The sequence below is a fragment of the Grampus griseus genome (assembly GCF_964374135.1).
Source record: "Grampus griseus genome assembly, chromosome: 2".
Taxonomy (NCBI): domain Eukaryota; kingdom Metazoa; phylum Chordata; class Mammalia; order Artiodactyla; family Delphinidae; genus Grampus; species Grampus griseus.
In genome coordinates, this window is record NC_139018.1 from 151,516,628 (window position 1) to 151,529,373 (window position 12,746).

General features: G+C 34.7%; 2 protein-coding genes across 2 annotated transcripts in view; both read left to right on the plus strand.

Annotated features, from left to right (window-relative positions):
• Positions 1–440: 440 nt before the first annotated feature.
• LOC309819335 (protein TASOR-like) lies at positions 441–9,666 on the plus strand (the record flags this gene model as incomplete). Its single annotated transcript, XM_082649436.1, has 6 exons — positions 441–585; positions 4,768–4,913; positions 5,210–5,305; positions 6,387–6,459; positions 9,479–9,570; positions 9,649–9,666. Coding segments are annotated over 6 exons (570 nt in total), but the record flags the coding sequence as incomplete, so codon positions are not given.
• Positions 9,667–10,805: 1,139 nt separating this feature from the next.
• Positions 10,806–12,746, plus strand: part of TASOR2 (transcription activation suppressor family member 2) — a 39,010-nt gene continuing 37,069 nt past the window's right edge. Inside the window, exons 1-4 of the mRNA XM_082647489.1 lie at positions 10,806–10,931; positions 11,065–11,195; positions 11,278–11,297; positions 11,398–11,497. Of these exons, the coding sequence (XP_082503615.1) occupies positions 11,164–11,195; positions 11,278–11,297; positions 11,398–11,497 (152 nt within the window). The 5' untranslated portion in view covers positions 10,806–10,931; positions 11,065–11,163. The remainder of the gene's footprint in view (positions 10,932–11,064; positions 11,196–11,277; positions 11,298–11,397; positions 11,498–12,746) is intronic.

The following is a 12,746-nucleotide window of genomic DNA, read 5'->3' on the forward strand; positions in this document are numbered from 1 at the left end:
AACATAGTACTAGATACATAATAGTCATCACTAATAGTTTTGTTTAATGAAGGGTGAATCAAATATTACTTATTTAGGGGTGGGGAGAGGTTTTATTTGTGTTCTATTTGATTTTATTATTTCCAACCAGTAGAACGTGGGTGTGGTTCTATAATCTGTGCATTTTGAAAGTTTTTTTTCAATGAGGCAAAATTGATTCCTGTTTATCTCTGTGAAGAAAATTTTCTTTAGAAATTAAATAATTGGGGGAAAACCACTTCAATTTATGTGTGTTACTACTTCTTATACAGCAAATTTAGCCTTTAGCTCTGGAAACTTGACAAAGAAGGGAAACATTACAAAATTGTACCTAATGCAAACTAGATGCTCAGTAAACATTTATTTATATAGTAGATATGCCTGAAATAGAACTATTCACTTTATGATTTAATTTTTTCTTTTTTCATTTTAGCATTTATGACATTAGCAGAGAACAGGACTATATCAAGAATTCTGGGGGTATACTTGGTGAAAATGAATTAAGACCACCCTCCCAGCTACATTCCCTGTTAGAGAAGACCAAGACAAGGTTCATATCAGAGAAGAGTGGGTATTAAACTAAATGCTATAAGCTATTACTAATGAATCCAAAGTTGCACAGTACAGTTTTTTAGATTTCAATTTAGATTGTGTAAAATGAAAGGACTTTTTAAAAAATTATAACTTCCAGTAGCTACAGATTTCTTATAATTATTAGTCCAAAATTGATAGGTGATTAAGTTTGCAAATTGCATCAGAAAAGGTGTGTGTGTTCAAGAGAAATTGTCACACTCCTGTATTTGTATTTCTTTGAAATTATGATTTATTTTACTTGATTTTAAATTGAGATATTTCAAATAGTAGAAGTAATACATGCTTATGTAAGAAAAATCTAAATTGTAGTGATATATATAAGGTAAAAGTATAAGTTCTCCTTTTTGTCCACTCTCCAATCACCATTGGTGTATATACTGTTAACGGTTGGATTTCCCATCTTTCTACATCTTTTTCTGTATACTTCCAAACACATAATTTTTTATGGTTTTCTTTACCAAAATGACATATAATACATATTATTCACTCAGTAGTATACAATAGATATCTTTGTACGTCAGTATATACAGATTTACTTTGTTTTTATTTAGTAATTGCAAGGTGTTTCCCTATTGATGGCAATTTAGGTTGTCTCCAGTGTTTTTGCTGTTATAGGTGTTGGTGCATGGAACACCCTTGTACATACAACGCCTGCACTTATGCTAATATTTCTGAGGAATAGATTCCCAGAAATGGAATGGTTATTTGGTATGCCATGCCCATTTAAGTTTTTGTTACTTTCTGCCAAATTGTGTTCTAAAAAAGTTGTATATATCTTAAACTGGCAGTCCTTTGATATCTTAAAGGTAAGGGTAGTACATTTTAGGATTAGGTGATTAAAGAATGGGCTGTTCCTTCAGCAACTGTCAAATGACCTACTTAGAGGAGATAAAGTATATAGGCATGGAGAGTATTAAAAGGTGTAGGTTGCATTCTACTAATAAGGGCCTTTAATGGCACATATTGTTGGGTTCTTAGTGTTTCTGTCTTTGATAAGTGCTATTGCTTAATTCACAAACAGGAGTTGTGGTCATGTAAGTCTGGGGGAGATGTAGAAGTGGCTAGATTCTGTTAGATTACTGTGACCCCCTAAGTTGTTGACGTTTGTTCATCTCATTATTTGCTTTCAGACCAGATGCTTATAGAATGGAAAATAGATACCTGTGGTATAGCATCAGAAACTGGTTTATAATTTTTTTATCTCTCTTATTAGAAGTTATAAAGAGAGAAAAAAGTGTCCCGAAATCAGACACTCAGTATCCCTGTCATGGATTTTGAGATGGGGGAGATAGATGCAGGGCGCTTTGAGCAGAATCCAACTTGTTGTGTCAAGCTTGACCTAACTTTTTTTTTTTTTTTTTTGTGGTACGCAGGCCTCTCGCTGTTGTGGCCTCTCCCGTTGCGGAGCACAGGCTCCGGATGTGCAGGCTCAGCGGCCATGGCTCACGGGCCCAGCCGCTCCGCGGCATGTGGGATCTTCCCGGACCGGGGCACGAACCCGTGTCCCCTGCATCGGCAGGCGGACTCTCAACCACTGTGCCACCAGGGAAACCCAAGCTTGACCTAACTTTTAAGATCCTATCCACAAATGGCAGAGAAACGTGCCCAAAGCCAGGTGCTACAGGAAAGAATATTAACTCAGTTTTCAGAGCCATTTTGATTGAACTTCAGTTTTTTCCATGTGCTCTCTGTTGGTCACTTAAACCGTAAGGGATACTCTTTATGCTTTACAGACAGGTACTTTTCAAGTTACCTTCTTAGATGTTGCTTTAGATTTCTTTGTGGAATAGCCCCCTCTTCTTTCTCTTAATATTCTGATCATCTTGAATGTTTAACTAGAGCATGTGCATTGCTCAGCAAAAAATGAAACTATCCATTTATTTAATGCTCCTCGTTTTGTACATTTGTTTTAGGTGGTTAAATGAAAGCGCATTGTATGGAAAGAGACAATGTCAAATGATTTATCAATAACATTCTCATTATCTCCTTAATTATAGAGCAGGAAACTTGTGCTTTCTTGAGAGTATAATTGAGGTCATTTATTATGAAGTCATGAAAGATTCAGGGTTTATTGTGGTTTTCCACTAACTTCTCTTTTGATATGCTTTTCCTTCTGCCAACTGTAAAATTATTACTTTTCTAACATATGGCTATTTGGAGAGTGCTGACATAAAAAGGAAGCATTTTTAACCATAAATAAATAGTTTTAGAAGTTACAGTATAAAAGTACAAAATAAGTCATTTCTTACTTGTTCCTCCTTGTTTATTTTAAATCATTACCATTAGTCCTAGCTTTATTGGGAGCAGTACTCCCCACATTGTATTAGATAGGGTTTTTTAAATTGCATTATTTCTCACAGTTTTCAGTTTATTATTGTGCGTTGATGCTCAAAATTGGGGATATATGTAGTATTCAGTACTTCTGAAACTTAAAATCTATTAACATCTTGCAGAATTTAGGGAAGTTGATAATCGTAGATTGGTCATTTCCAAAGCTATGACAACTTTTATTTCTTTCACTTGTAAGCAACATCTTTCACAAATATTGAGCCTCATAGTATAATTAGATTCTTTAAATATTATATTGCCTTTTAAAAAAATTAAATACTAGGTTTCCAAAATTATAATTTTTAAAGGAATCCTGATTTGCATTTGAGCTAGCTCTACAGATTATTTGTAAAAGGAGTTTGCAAGTGCATAGGCTTCCCAGTTTGTTTTGAGGAAGTAGCTAAAGAAAGCCATAATTTTTTAATTGTTATCACTGGTGTTTTGCTATTTGAATCTCTTTAGCATATCCATATTTTTCACAGCACTGGTATACTGATATTGAAAGAGAGAAGGTGAAACTGAGGAAAAATAAAAGTAAGATACAATCGATATAGATCAGATGTGCCAACTTCAGAATATTAAGTGTTTCATCCTCTTTTCTTTCTTTCCTTGCTATTTATAATCTTTTATTTTTGATACTATGAAGTATTGTTATCAAAATCATTTTTAAATTACCTTGGGAATTGAAGCATTAGGACAGTTTAGTCCAAATTAATTTTACTGAAATGTTTGTTTTGATTTCTCTAATAGTCTAGGGTTTTTTAATCTGTTGTTCATAAATTAATTTTAATTAAAAAGCTTATGTTTTCTTTAACTTTTGAACTTTAGTGTAATTGGCAGAGTCCTGGTATAAGTAGGAAGCCATATTAATGTACTTATTTATACTGTAAGGCCCAAACTTCCAGTCTTACATAAATTATTCTATTATTTACAAATAATCAGTGTGTATCCTCCCCCCAACCTTGTTAAAGAGAATAGAGAGGATATAAATAGAAAGGAGTAAACAAATCAAATAGTTAAATGTTATGAGAACCCATTAGGCTCAGTTCTTGCTAAGTGAGGACTGGTAAAATCAAAAGACACAAGGGCTCAATCAAGAGAATTACTGGATTGAGTCAGTAGTTCTCAATTAGGAAACATGCCTCTCATGGGAGGGGTATACCAACATCTTTGGGATAACACGTGGGTATGGTTTGAAAAAAGCACTTTCAAAAAAAGTAATAAAGTTTTATTTTTGTAAAATGATGATTTTATAATACAGCCCATAAGAAGTAAATTTTAATAGACATGTACAGGCTGGTGAGGAAGCCCCAAAGAAATATGATTTCTAATGTGTTTGCTGAGTGTGCAGTAGTAGGCTCCTTCCAAGGAACCTAACAGACTTCCTTGGGGATTTGGTGAGAAGACAGGAAGGGTAAGTTTATCAAAATGTGGCTTAGGTTTAAAAAAATTTAAGAATGAGAAGCATTGGTCTAAGCAGTTGCTGACCACCAACTTGACACTACAGTTGCATCTGCTTTTACCCAGTATGGTTACAGCACCCAGCTTTAAACCAAAAGGGATTTATTCTTGCATTAAAAGTAATTCACCCTCAGTTATAATCCATTTAGGTTATTTTCACATGTGAGATCTTTTAAGATAGTCCAGATATGGTAGCCAAAACACATTGTAAATGTCTTAATTATACAGGAAGGAAATAGATGATTATTTCCTATTATCATAGATGATATATTTCCTCTGTCAGTATTCAGTGATATTTAGTGTGCCACTTTTCCCCATCCTTTGGTTATCTTAAACAGTTGCATTATTTTTGTTTGTGTTTTACAGTTTTTGAGACAGTGTCCTTGAGTTCAGACTCTCTCTTCCAGAGGGCAGTTTCAATTCTCCATACTTCTTACTTGGACTCTGCATCTGAGCATGGTTTTCAGTACAGTCAAGTGACTTTGGTGAAAAATGACATTTTCTTAAATGAGGTGAGGTGCTTGGTACACACTGTGTCTGTGTGTTCGTTTTATTTTAGTTTTAAAGAAATAGACCCATTATTTTTGATATATAAGCCTAGTTCTTTTTAGCTATCACATTTCAGCTGAAATAAAAGATCCTTGGAAATAGTCACTTGAAAGGTAATTATAATATATTCTACGGAATAGAAAAATAATAAATTTCATTAGTCTTTTAGCAGGAGGAATTCAGATGATGCATTTTTAAAAATTAATTTTCAAGGCAAAATAACATGTTTATAACATTTGATTAATCTCTCCTTATACAGTACAAAACTTTTTACCAAGAAAAAAAAGCAAGTAACTATACTCACGAAGAACTTCAAGAAACTTACGGATTTCTTCTGTTTGAAACTGAAAATCAGGTAAGGGAATTCGATCTTAGAAAAGTAATTTTGTGATGTTAATGTACAAAATTAATTATATCATTAAAGTTAAATATTGGTATTTTAGGTCTATAAAGTTTGTAAGATTACCAGTTCATCAGTCTTTTTTGTTAGTTTGGTGGCAATGTAAATGACAGTGAAAGCTTGTCATGAAAGAGATTGGATTTCTACAACTTTCCATAGGTTTTCTTTAGTTTTATCTTGAATACATTTGTAAGCTCGTGGTGAGATTTTGATTAATACAGATTTCTTAAGTATTAATAATGACTTTTAATGGAGTGAATGGATATTTTCTATTCTCGATCATTGTTTAGATAGATATTTTCTATTTCTTGTGGAGGTTTTTCAAGTTTAAATTACATGATTTTGGGGACAAGATGAACACGTTCAGCATTCTAGTTACTTGGAATTCTTTCATGCCTTATTTTGAAAATTGAACATCCATATTATTGGTTGTACCTAAATTGTGGAGAAGGAAACTGCTGTGTGCAGGTATGTCTCCAGAGATGTGTGTGGCTTCGAGATACAGTTCAGCAATGCTAGAGATCTATAATCCAACTTAAAGTAATTCAAAGGTAGTATTTCGGTTGAGGTCATGATTTTTAAAGAACAGGGATAGATTTGCTAAAGAATAATTAACATTACCATATAACTTATGGATTATATAGTAATACTAGAGAGTTTATTTAACTTCCAAATAAGATATGTTATGGATTCATACCCAAAAAAAAAAAAAAACATTTGCGGATAAGACATTTTCAAATTTACTGATTCCCAAGCTGTAATTGAAAAAGAAATCTTCAAGAGAGGACTTATCTGTGAGCTTGTTTAATTTGGTTTTGCTGGTGACATTTTTGTTAACAGGAATAATAAAATTTCACGAAAAAGTTTGAACTGTTAATATTAACTAAAACACAATTGCCTTACATAAGCTTACTTTGTGCCATGAATGCATACAATGTACAGATTCTGTATTGAAAGTTTGTATATAGATTATAGAGTTATTTCATTGACCCTCCCAAGAACGATATGATAAGCAAAGTACGATCTTTTGTTTAAGGCAAAGTTGGTATGTCAGCGTGGACTCTGTGTTGGCAGCAGTGCTATCACCACTCTGGGTGACCCAGGGAAAGGTACGTCTGTAAGGAAAAGGAATCTCTTTTACAAGGTGAAGTGGGGTTTAGTTAGTTACGTAAGATACCTATGTTAAATGCTAGTTTCATTGATGATAAATAGTAATCTTTGGAAGCAGACCTTTAAACATATAAATGAGCTTTGAATCTAAGACTTAAGGTTTTCTAATAGGAGTTATCTTTTTTAAAAGGATGGTTGGACTAGAAAAGGTACTGAAGGTATCTTTCAGTGCCAAGAGTTTAGTGCAGTCATCTGGGGCTAATGAGGATTTCTTCGGAATTATCATAATGGCAGTTAGGAACACATAATAGATGGAACTGACGCACCTTGGCAACTGTGGAATGTGAGGAGTAACAGAAAGGAAAGAATCAGATATAAGGTAACTTACACTGCATTGATATTGTCAGTAGAGGAGAGACACGGAGGAGAGGAAATTGTAGCGAAGCTGTTGAGTTAAACGAGAAAGGTAATCTTATTGTCAAGAATGCGGATTAGCACTAATTTCTTTAAGCTTCACTTTCCTCATCTGTAAAATAGATAAAACTATCATCTAGATTTGCTGTGAGGATTACATGAGACTGTGTCAAGTGCTTAGCTTGGAGCTTACACCTAAATGAACACTACTACTTCAGTGAGCTAAATTTGAGAAATAATGAGGTGGTCATAAGTGTTTCTGAAAGCTGTCCTGCTGGTGGTAAAAATAGTTGGAAAAGGGATTAGAACTGGAGGTTGGGGTTCAAGGTGGCAGCGGGTGGGTGTTAGTTGAAGCCAAAAACATTGTTACATGGGGCAGCAAAGATGGCAAGAGCAGAACTTTCAGGTGGTTATGGGAGCAAGGGATGGGGCCATGGGGCAAGACTAGGAAGAGGGAGTTGAGAGCAGTCCAGGGGATGAAGAATCAGGAGGTGGAGTTTCACAGAGAACAGAAGGCTGTAAGGAGGGGTGTTAGCAGTGTCAGATGCTACAGAAGTTGGAGATTAGCACTGAGAAGGATTACTGGGCTTCATGGCTACATTCCTGCTGACCATTTCTTTTAAATAACAACTTTATTGAGATAACATTCACATACCATTCATTTCACCTGTTGAAAGTATACAATTTTTTTTAGCATATTCACTAAAATGAATATGCAGCCATCAGCACAATCAATTTTAGACCTTTTTCATCAGTCACTCCCCACTCCCACCAGCCTAAGCAACCAGTACTCTACTTTTTGCCCCTATGGATTGGCCTATTCCAGACATTCCATGTAGATGGAATCGTATATGACCTTTTGTGACTAACTTTTTTACTTAGCTTAGTGTTTTTGAGATTCATCCATGTTGTAGCATGTACTTCATTCCTTTTTTGACTGAATAATATTCCACTGTACCACATTTTCTTTATCCATTCAGCACTTGATGGACATTTGATTGTTTCTACTTTTTGGCTATTATAAAAAATGCTACTATGTACATTCTTGTACAGGTCTTTATGTGGGCATGTTTTTTCATTTCTGTTGGGTTTATACCTAGGAGTGGAATTGCTGGCTCATATGGTAACTCTGTGTAAAACAAATGTTTTTTTAAACTTATATTCAGCTCTTCTAAAGGGCATGAAAGGGGATAAGTTCATAACCCCAATAACAGTTTACCTAAAACCTATTTTTCCTTCTCCCCTACTCTTTTTAACCCCCGCTTCTTTTCATTATGAAAAATGCTAACATAGAAAAAGTAGAGAGCATAGTATAATATACCTATCACCTACATTTAACAGATAATGTTTTGCATTATTCTCTTCATTTGTTTAAAAAAATTTTTTTTTCTGAAAATTGTGAAAGTGAATTACAAGCAAACACCTCAGCTTACATCTCTAAAAATTAAGGCCATTTTTGTGCTTTACTGCAATCGCATGAGTTTATTGTTGATGTTTGAGAGGCTGGCTTCAGTAGGGTGGTGGAGTAGATAGAGGCTGGATTGCTCCTATAAATACACAATCTTCTTCATCACATGTACTGGGGGTAATAATAAAATAGCACTACTGCCTGTGCGTGTTCTATAGTTTTGGGCTCAAATAGAAATGGATAGTTCTGTATATGAAAGTAATCCTTTATATTACTGTAGTGTATTATAGTTTTAAAAGTTTATGGATCTTTTTAAATCTTCCTGAGAACCCTGTGATTTATGTATCTATACTCATGCCCACCCTGCCCGCTTAAGTGACATACTCCTCAGTCACACGGTTATTATTAGCAGTAAGTGAAAAACCTGGAACTGGAACCCAATCTTCTGGCCACAAGTTTATTGCTCTGTCTGCTATATCCATGTCCTCACCATTGTCTTTTATATTTCAAAAGAGATACTTCAGGAATATCTCTGAAATGTGTCCTTTCCTCCTTATTCTCACTGCTGCTGCCGTGTGGGGATCCTCTTCTCCTGTCGTAACTTAAAGGAGTCTCTCCCCTCTTGAGACTCACTTCTCTATTAAGCTGCAGTGGGCTGTGATGTGGCTACAGTGGTGAACAAAACAAATATAACCCCCGCCTCCCTGGAATTCACAGCCCAGCAGAATAAGCTGCTTGAAGGCAGGACCTCGTTGTATTTCCCTTTGTGGCACTGCTGCCTGGCACACAGCTGCAGTGTAGTAGACCTCAGCACACATTCTTAAATATGAGTACTTACTGAGATGTTTTGCAAAAAATAACTTGAGAATCAGATTACTATAGGCCTTTTCACTGAATGATTGCATGGAGAAAAAAAAGACTCACGAAGACTTTTCCAAAAATGTGATACTCTTATCCCTTTTCACTTACCATACCCAAATAGAAAATTGGTTGTCGAACAGATGTATTGTATCTCAGCTCTAATGTTTCCATACCTTTAGAATATCTCAAATAGTTTTTAAAAGGTAAGCAGTTTCAAAATAGTTTTTTAATGTTAGCATTTATTTGTCTTTTGTGTTGTCTTGTTCAGTTAAAGGTAACCCATGTGTAAATAATCTTTTTAAAGTGTAAATTAATCTATTTTTATACTTTTATAGGTGTATACATTTCCAAATACTCAGACTATCTTCATGCAAGACCTTGGTATCATGGGAAGTCTGGTTATGTTGTAATTTTTAATCTAATTAAGGTAAAGACTAAATGTGCTTCTATGTAATTTTTCTTTTAAAAATGAAAGATTATCAGTCTGTGATAATGTTCTTTGCAGATCATTTGCTACACATAGTCCTTGCCAAAGACAGCTATCTAAAGTCAGAAAAAATAACTGCTTTTTGCTTTCCTTTACGGACAAAGCTTTTTTTAAATTCATTTTATAGATGATCTATGAATATGTTTTTTTAAAAAAAGCTTCAAAATAATACAACAGGTATTCAGTGAAAAGCTTTCCTCTCACCCTGTCCCACAATGCCACTTTTTAAATAGTAAATAACAGAAAACAAGTAGCTGCTTATAAAGCAGTGTGATTTCAGTTATAAGAGATGAATTTAGAAAGCAACGTTCATTGATTTAAATTGTCAAAATGAGAAACCTTTATATATTTTTTTAACCCCTAAAACATCGAGACCTTGTTCACAGTTTCATGGGGCACCTGCAACTGATGATCTCAGAAATGTTTAAATGCCCTTAAATAGTCCAGTATAAATGAATCACGCAATTAGAATTTTCACTCAAATAGTAGGAAAACTCTAATTTTAGAGGTTGGGGGGCTTTTTGAGGACATATTCTGTGGTCTTGTTTTGTTTTTGCTTTTGTTTTAGCTTTCCTACTATCTTAAGTTCTTTGGTTATAAACCTAACACTACTGATTTTTTTAAGAGTGTGAACTCTTCATATTCCAAAACTTGTCCCCAAGAACTGGAGGGAAAGTAGCATTGCATTGGCTCATAGTCACTGCTTCCCTCCCTTACTCTTCCCTCTCCTGCTCTGTGATAAGTGCTGTAGTTCTGCCGCAGACAACGTGCCTGTCAGCTCAGGTAACAAACATTTTTTGTTTATGTCAGATTGTGCCTCGCCATTGGTTTCGTGCCCCCATATCCCACCCTGTCTGGTGGATACTGCTGTTTAGTTTTTGCCTATGTGCTCTCAGTCTTCCTTACTTTACTGCTTAGAAGCCAGCCCTGCCCAACATCATAAGCTGTTTAATGGGGAGAGGATACAGGTTTTGATTGCTCACTGAAGTACCATTTATATCATTTGTCTTCTTAGTATTGCCTTTGGTGGTCCTGTTGATGAAGAGGCGGGACCTTGACAGCAAACGTGTATATGTTCTTTATTAGGCTACTTTTAAATAAATCCTAGAGTAAGATTATTGCTATTTGAAAACATTTGATTAGTCTTAATATTTTCATTCTAGGGAAGAGTCAAGTTTGTGTCTGAGAATTATACAACTAACTATACCAGCCCATCTTCTGGCTATGATTGCCACGTGGCTGTAAATACTAACAAGGTTTCTCACAAGACAAGTCATTTTCGCACCTTTGAACTGAATCAGGTATAGTCACCTGGGAATAAATCATTTCTAAATCTAATGAGTTAAATTTTGGGGTTGGGTAGGGTTGAAATAAACTTGATGCACGTGGAATTCTGTAGTATTACCCTGATAATACTTATTTTGCTTCTTTCAGTATTACCTCTATGAACTTTCAGGCAGCACTGTTATTGAGCGACCCAGACAGATCTGTCCTTATGTGATTGTAGCTTTTCAGTACAGGGAACCTAAAAAAATGGCAGCACCAGCTCATAATCATAAAAGCATGTAAGTAATTATGTACATACTTTGTTTTACTGGATTTCTTTCCTTTGCTCTTATAAAATATGTTTCTTTTTTTTCCCCCTAGACTTGAACTCAAAGAAGATGGTAAGAAATTATTTAATTGGTTCTTTTAGCTGTTTCTTTAAGTAAATGTTTTGTTCATAAATAAAATAATCAGTTTCTTTCTTACCCTCATTTCTTACAGTTCTCATCTATCCATGGAAAGGGAAATTAATTATTCAAGGCTGTCTGATGTGTGATATAACTCTTTGGTCCTCTTACGGTACATTGGTTCCAAAACAACTGTAAGTATTGAATAAGTGCCTTTACTGATGCTTGTATAATTTTTTGATTCTCATTTTTAGGTCTTGCTTGTTGGCACTGGTGTGAAATACAGCAACTGTACTTGGTTTTAGATTACTCTTGGGGAGATGTATAGAGCACAGGGCCATGACACAGGAGACCTAAATTCAGATATAAATCTGACCGTTGCCTTGAAATAAGTTAGTTTTATAATCTTTGACAAATCACTTTTTATATTTTAGTATCTTAATCCATTTATGGGAGAATGATCGCTCAGGCTAAGATGCTAGAAGTTTGACTTTCCCCAAGAAACAAATTGGACTTGCCTAGATAACAGTTGCAACAGATTCTAGCCACTGAATTCTATTAGAATCTTTATAAGGTTTGCAGTATCTAGTTTTTCAATTTTCACATGATTTTCCTAGACTAGTATTAGAGTAGCTTTTACATGTATTTACATTATGATGAATTACAGTATTTGCTTCTGCAGAGAGAACTGTGAAGGGCATCTTGTGATATCTTTTTGTTTAATCTATTCTTAGTTTGCACCCAAAATTGTTGAAAGTTAGACATGCTTTAATTGAAAAATAAAATGAAAACTGGTGTGCTATTAGAAATCATTTACTTTCTACTGGCCTTTTTTAAGAAGAGGGAGGGAATTTTTAGCCCATAGAATAAATTAAGGATTCTGTGAATAAATAAATGGGAGAGAAGGGAAAGTTCTTTCTCACTATAGAGTGCAACTAATAGGTATAGAAAGAGTGATGGAATTTGGAAATCACATTTTGGCAACATCATAATAATCAATGGAGGCTTGATATAGTAGGTGAAAGTTTAATGGTATTTACATATCTCGCAAAGGAAAAAATAAAGACTTTACAATGGAAGAAGCTACAGATACCATCTTCACTAAGTGGTTAAGTTAATGTCACCAGGAGAGGAATAAACATCATGTGCTTCCTGATATGATGCACAGAGAATAACACGATATCAGTCTGTGGTGCTCCTGCCAATCTAATCAGGAAGAAATGTTAGACATGCCCAGATTGAGGGACATTCTGCAAAATAAGTGGTCTATATTATTCAAAAATATCAAGGTCACTGAAGATAAAGACTAAGAGATTGTTGCAGACTGAAGGAGACTAAAGAGACATACGTAAATGCAATGTAGCATCCTGGATTGGATCCTGAACCAGAAAAAAGTATCTTCTTTTGTTACAAGGGACCTTAGTGAGACAGTTGGCAACATTT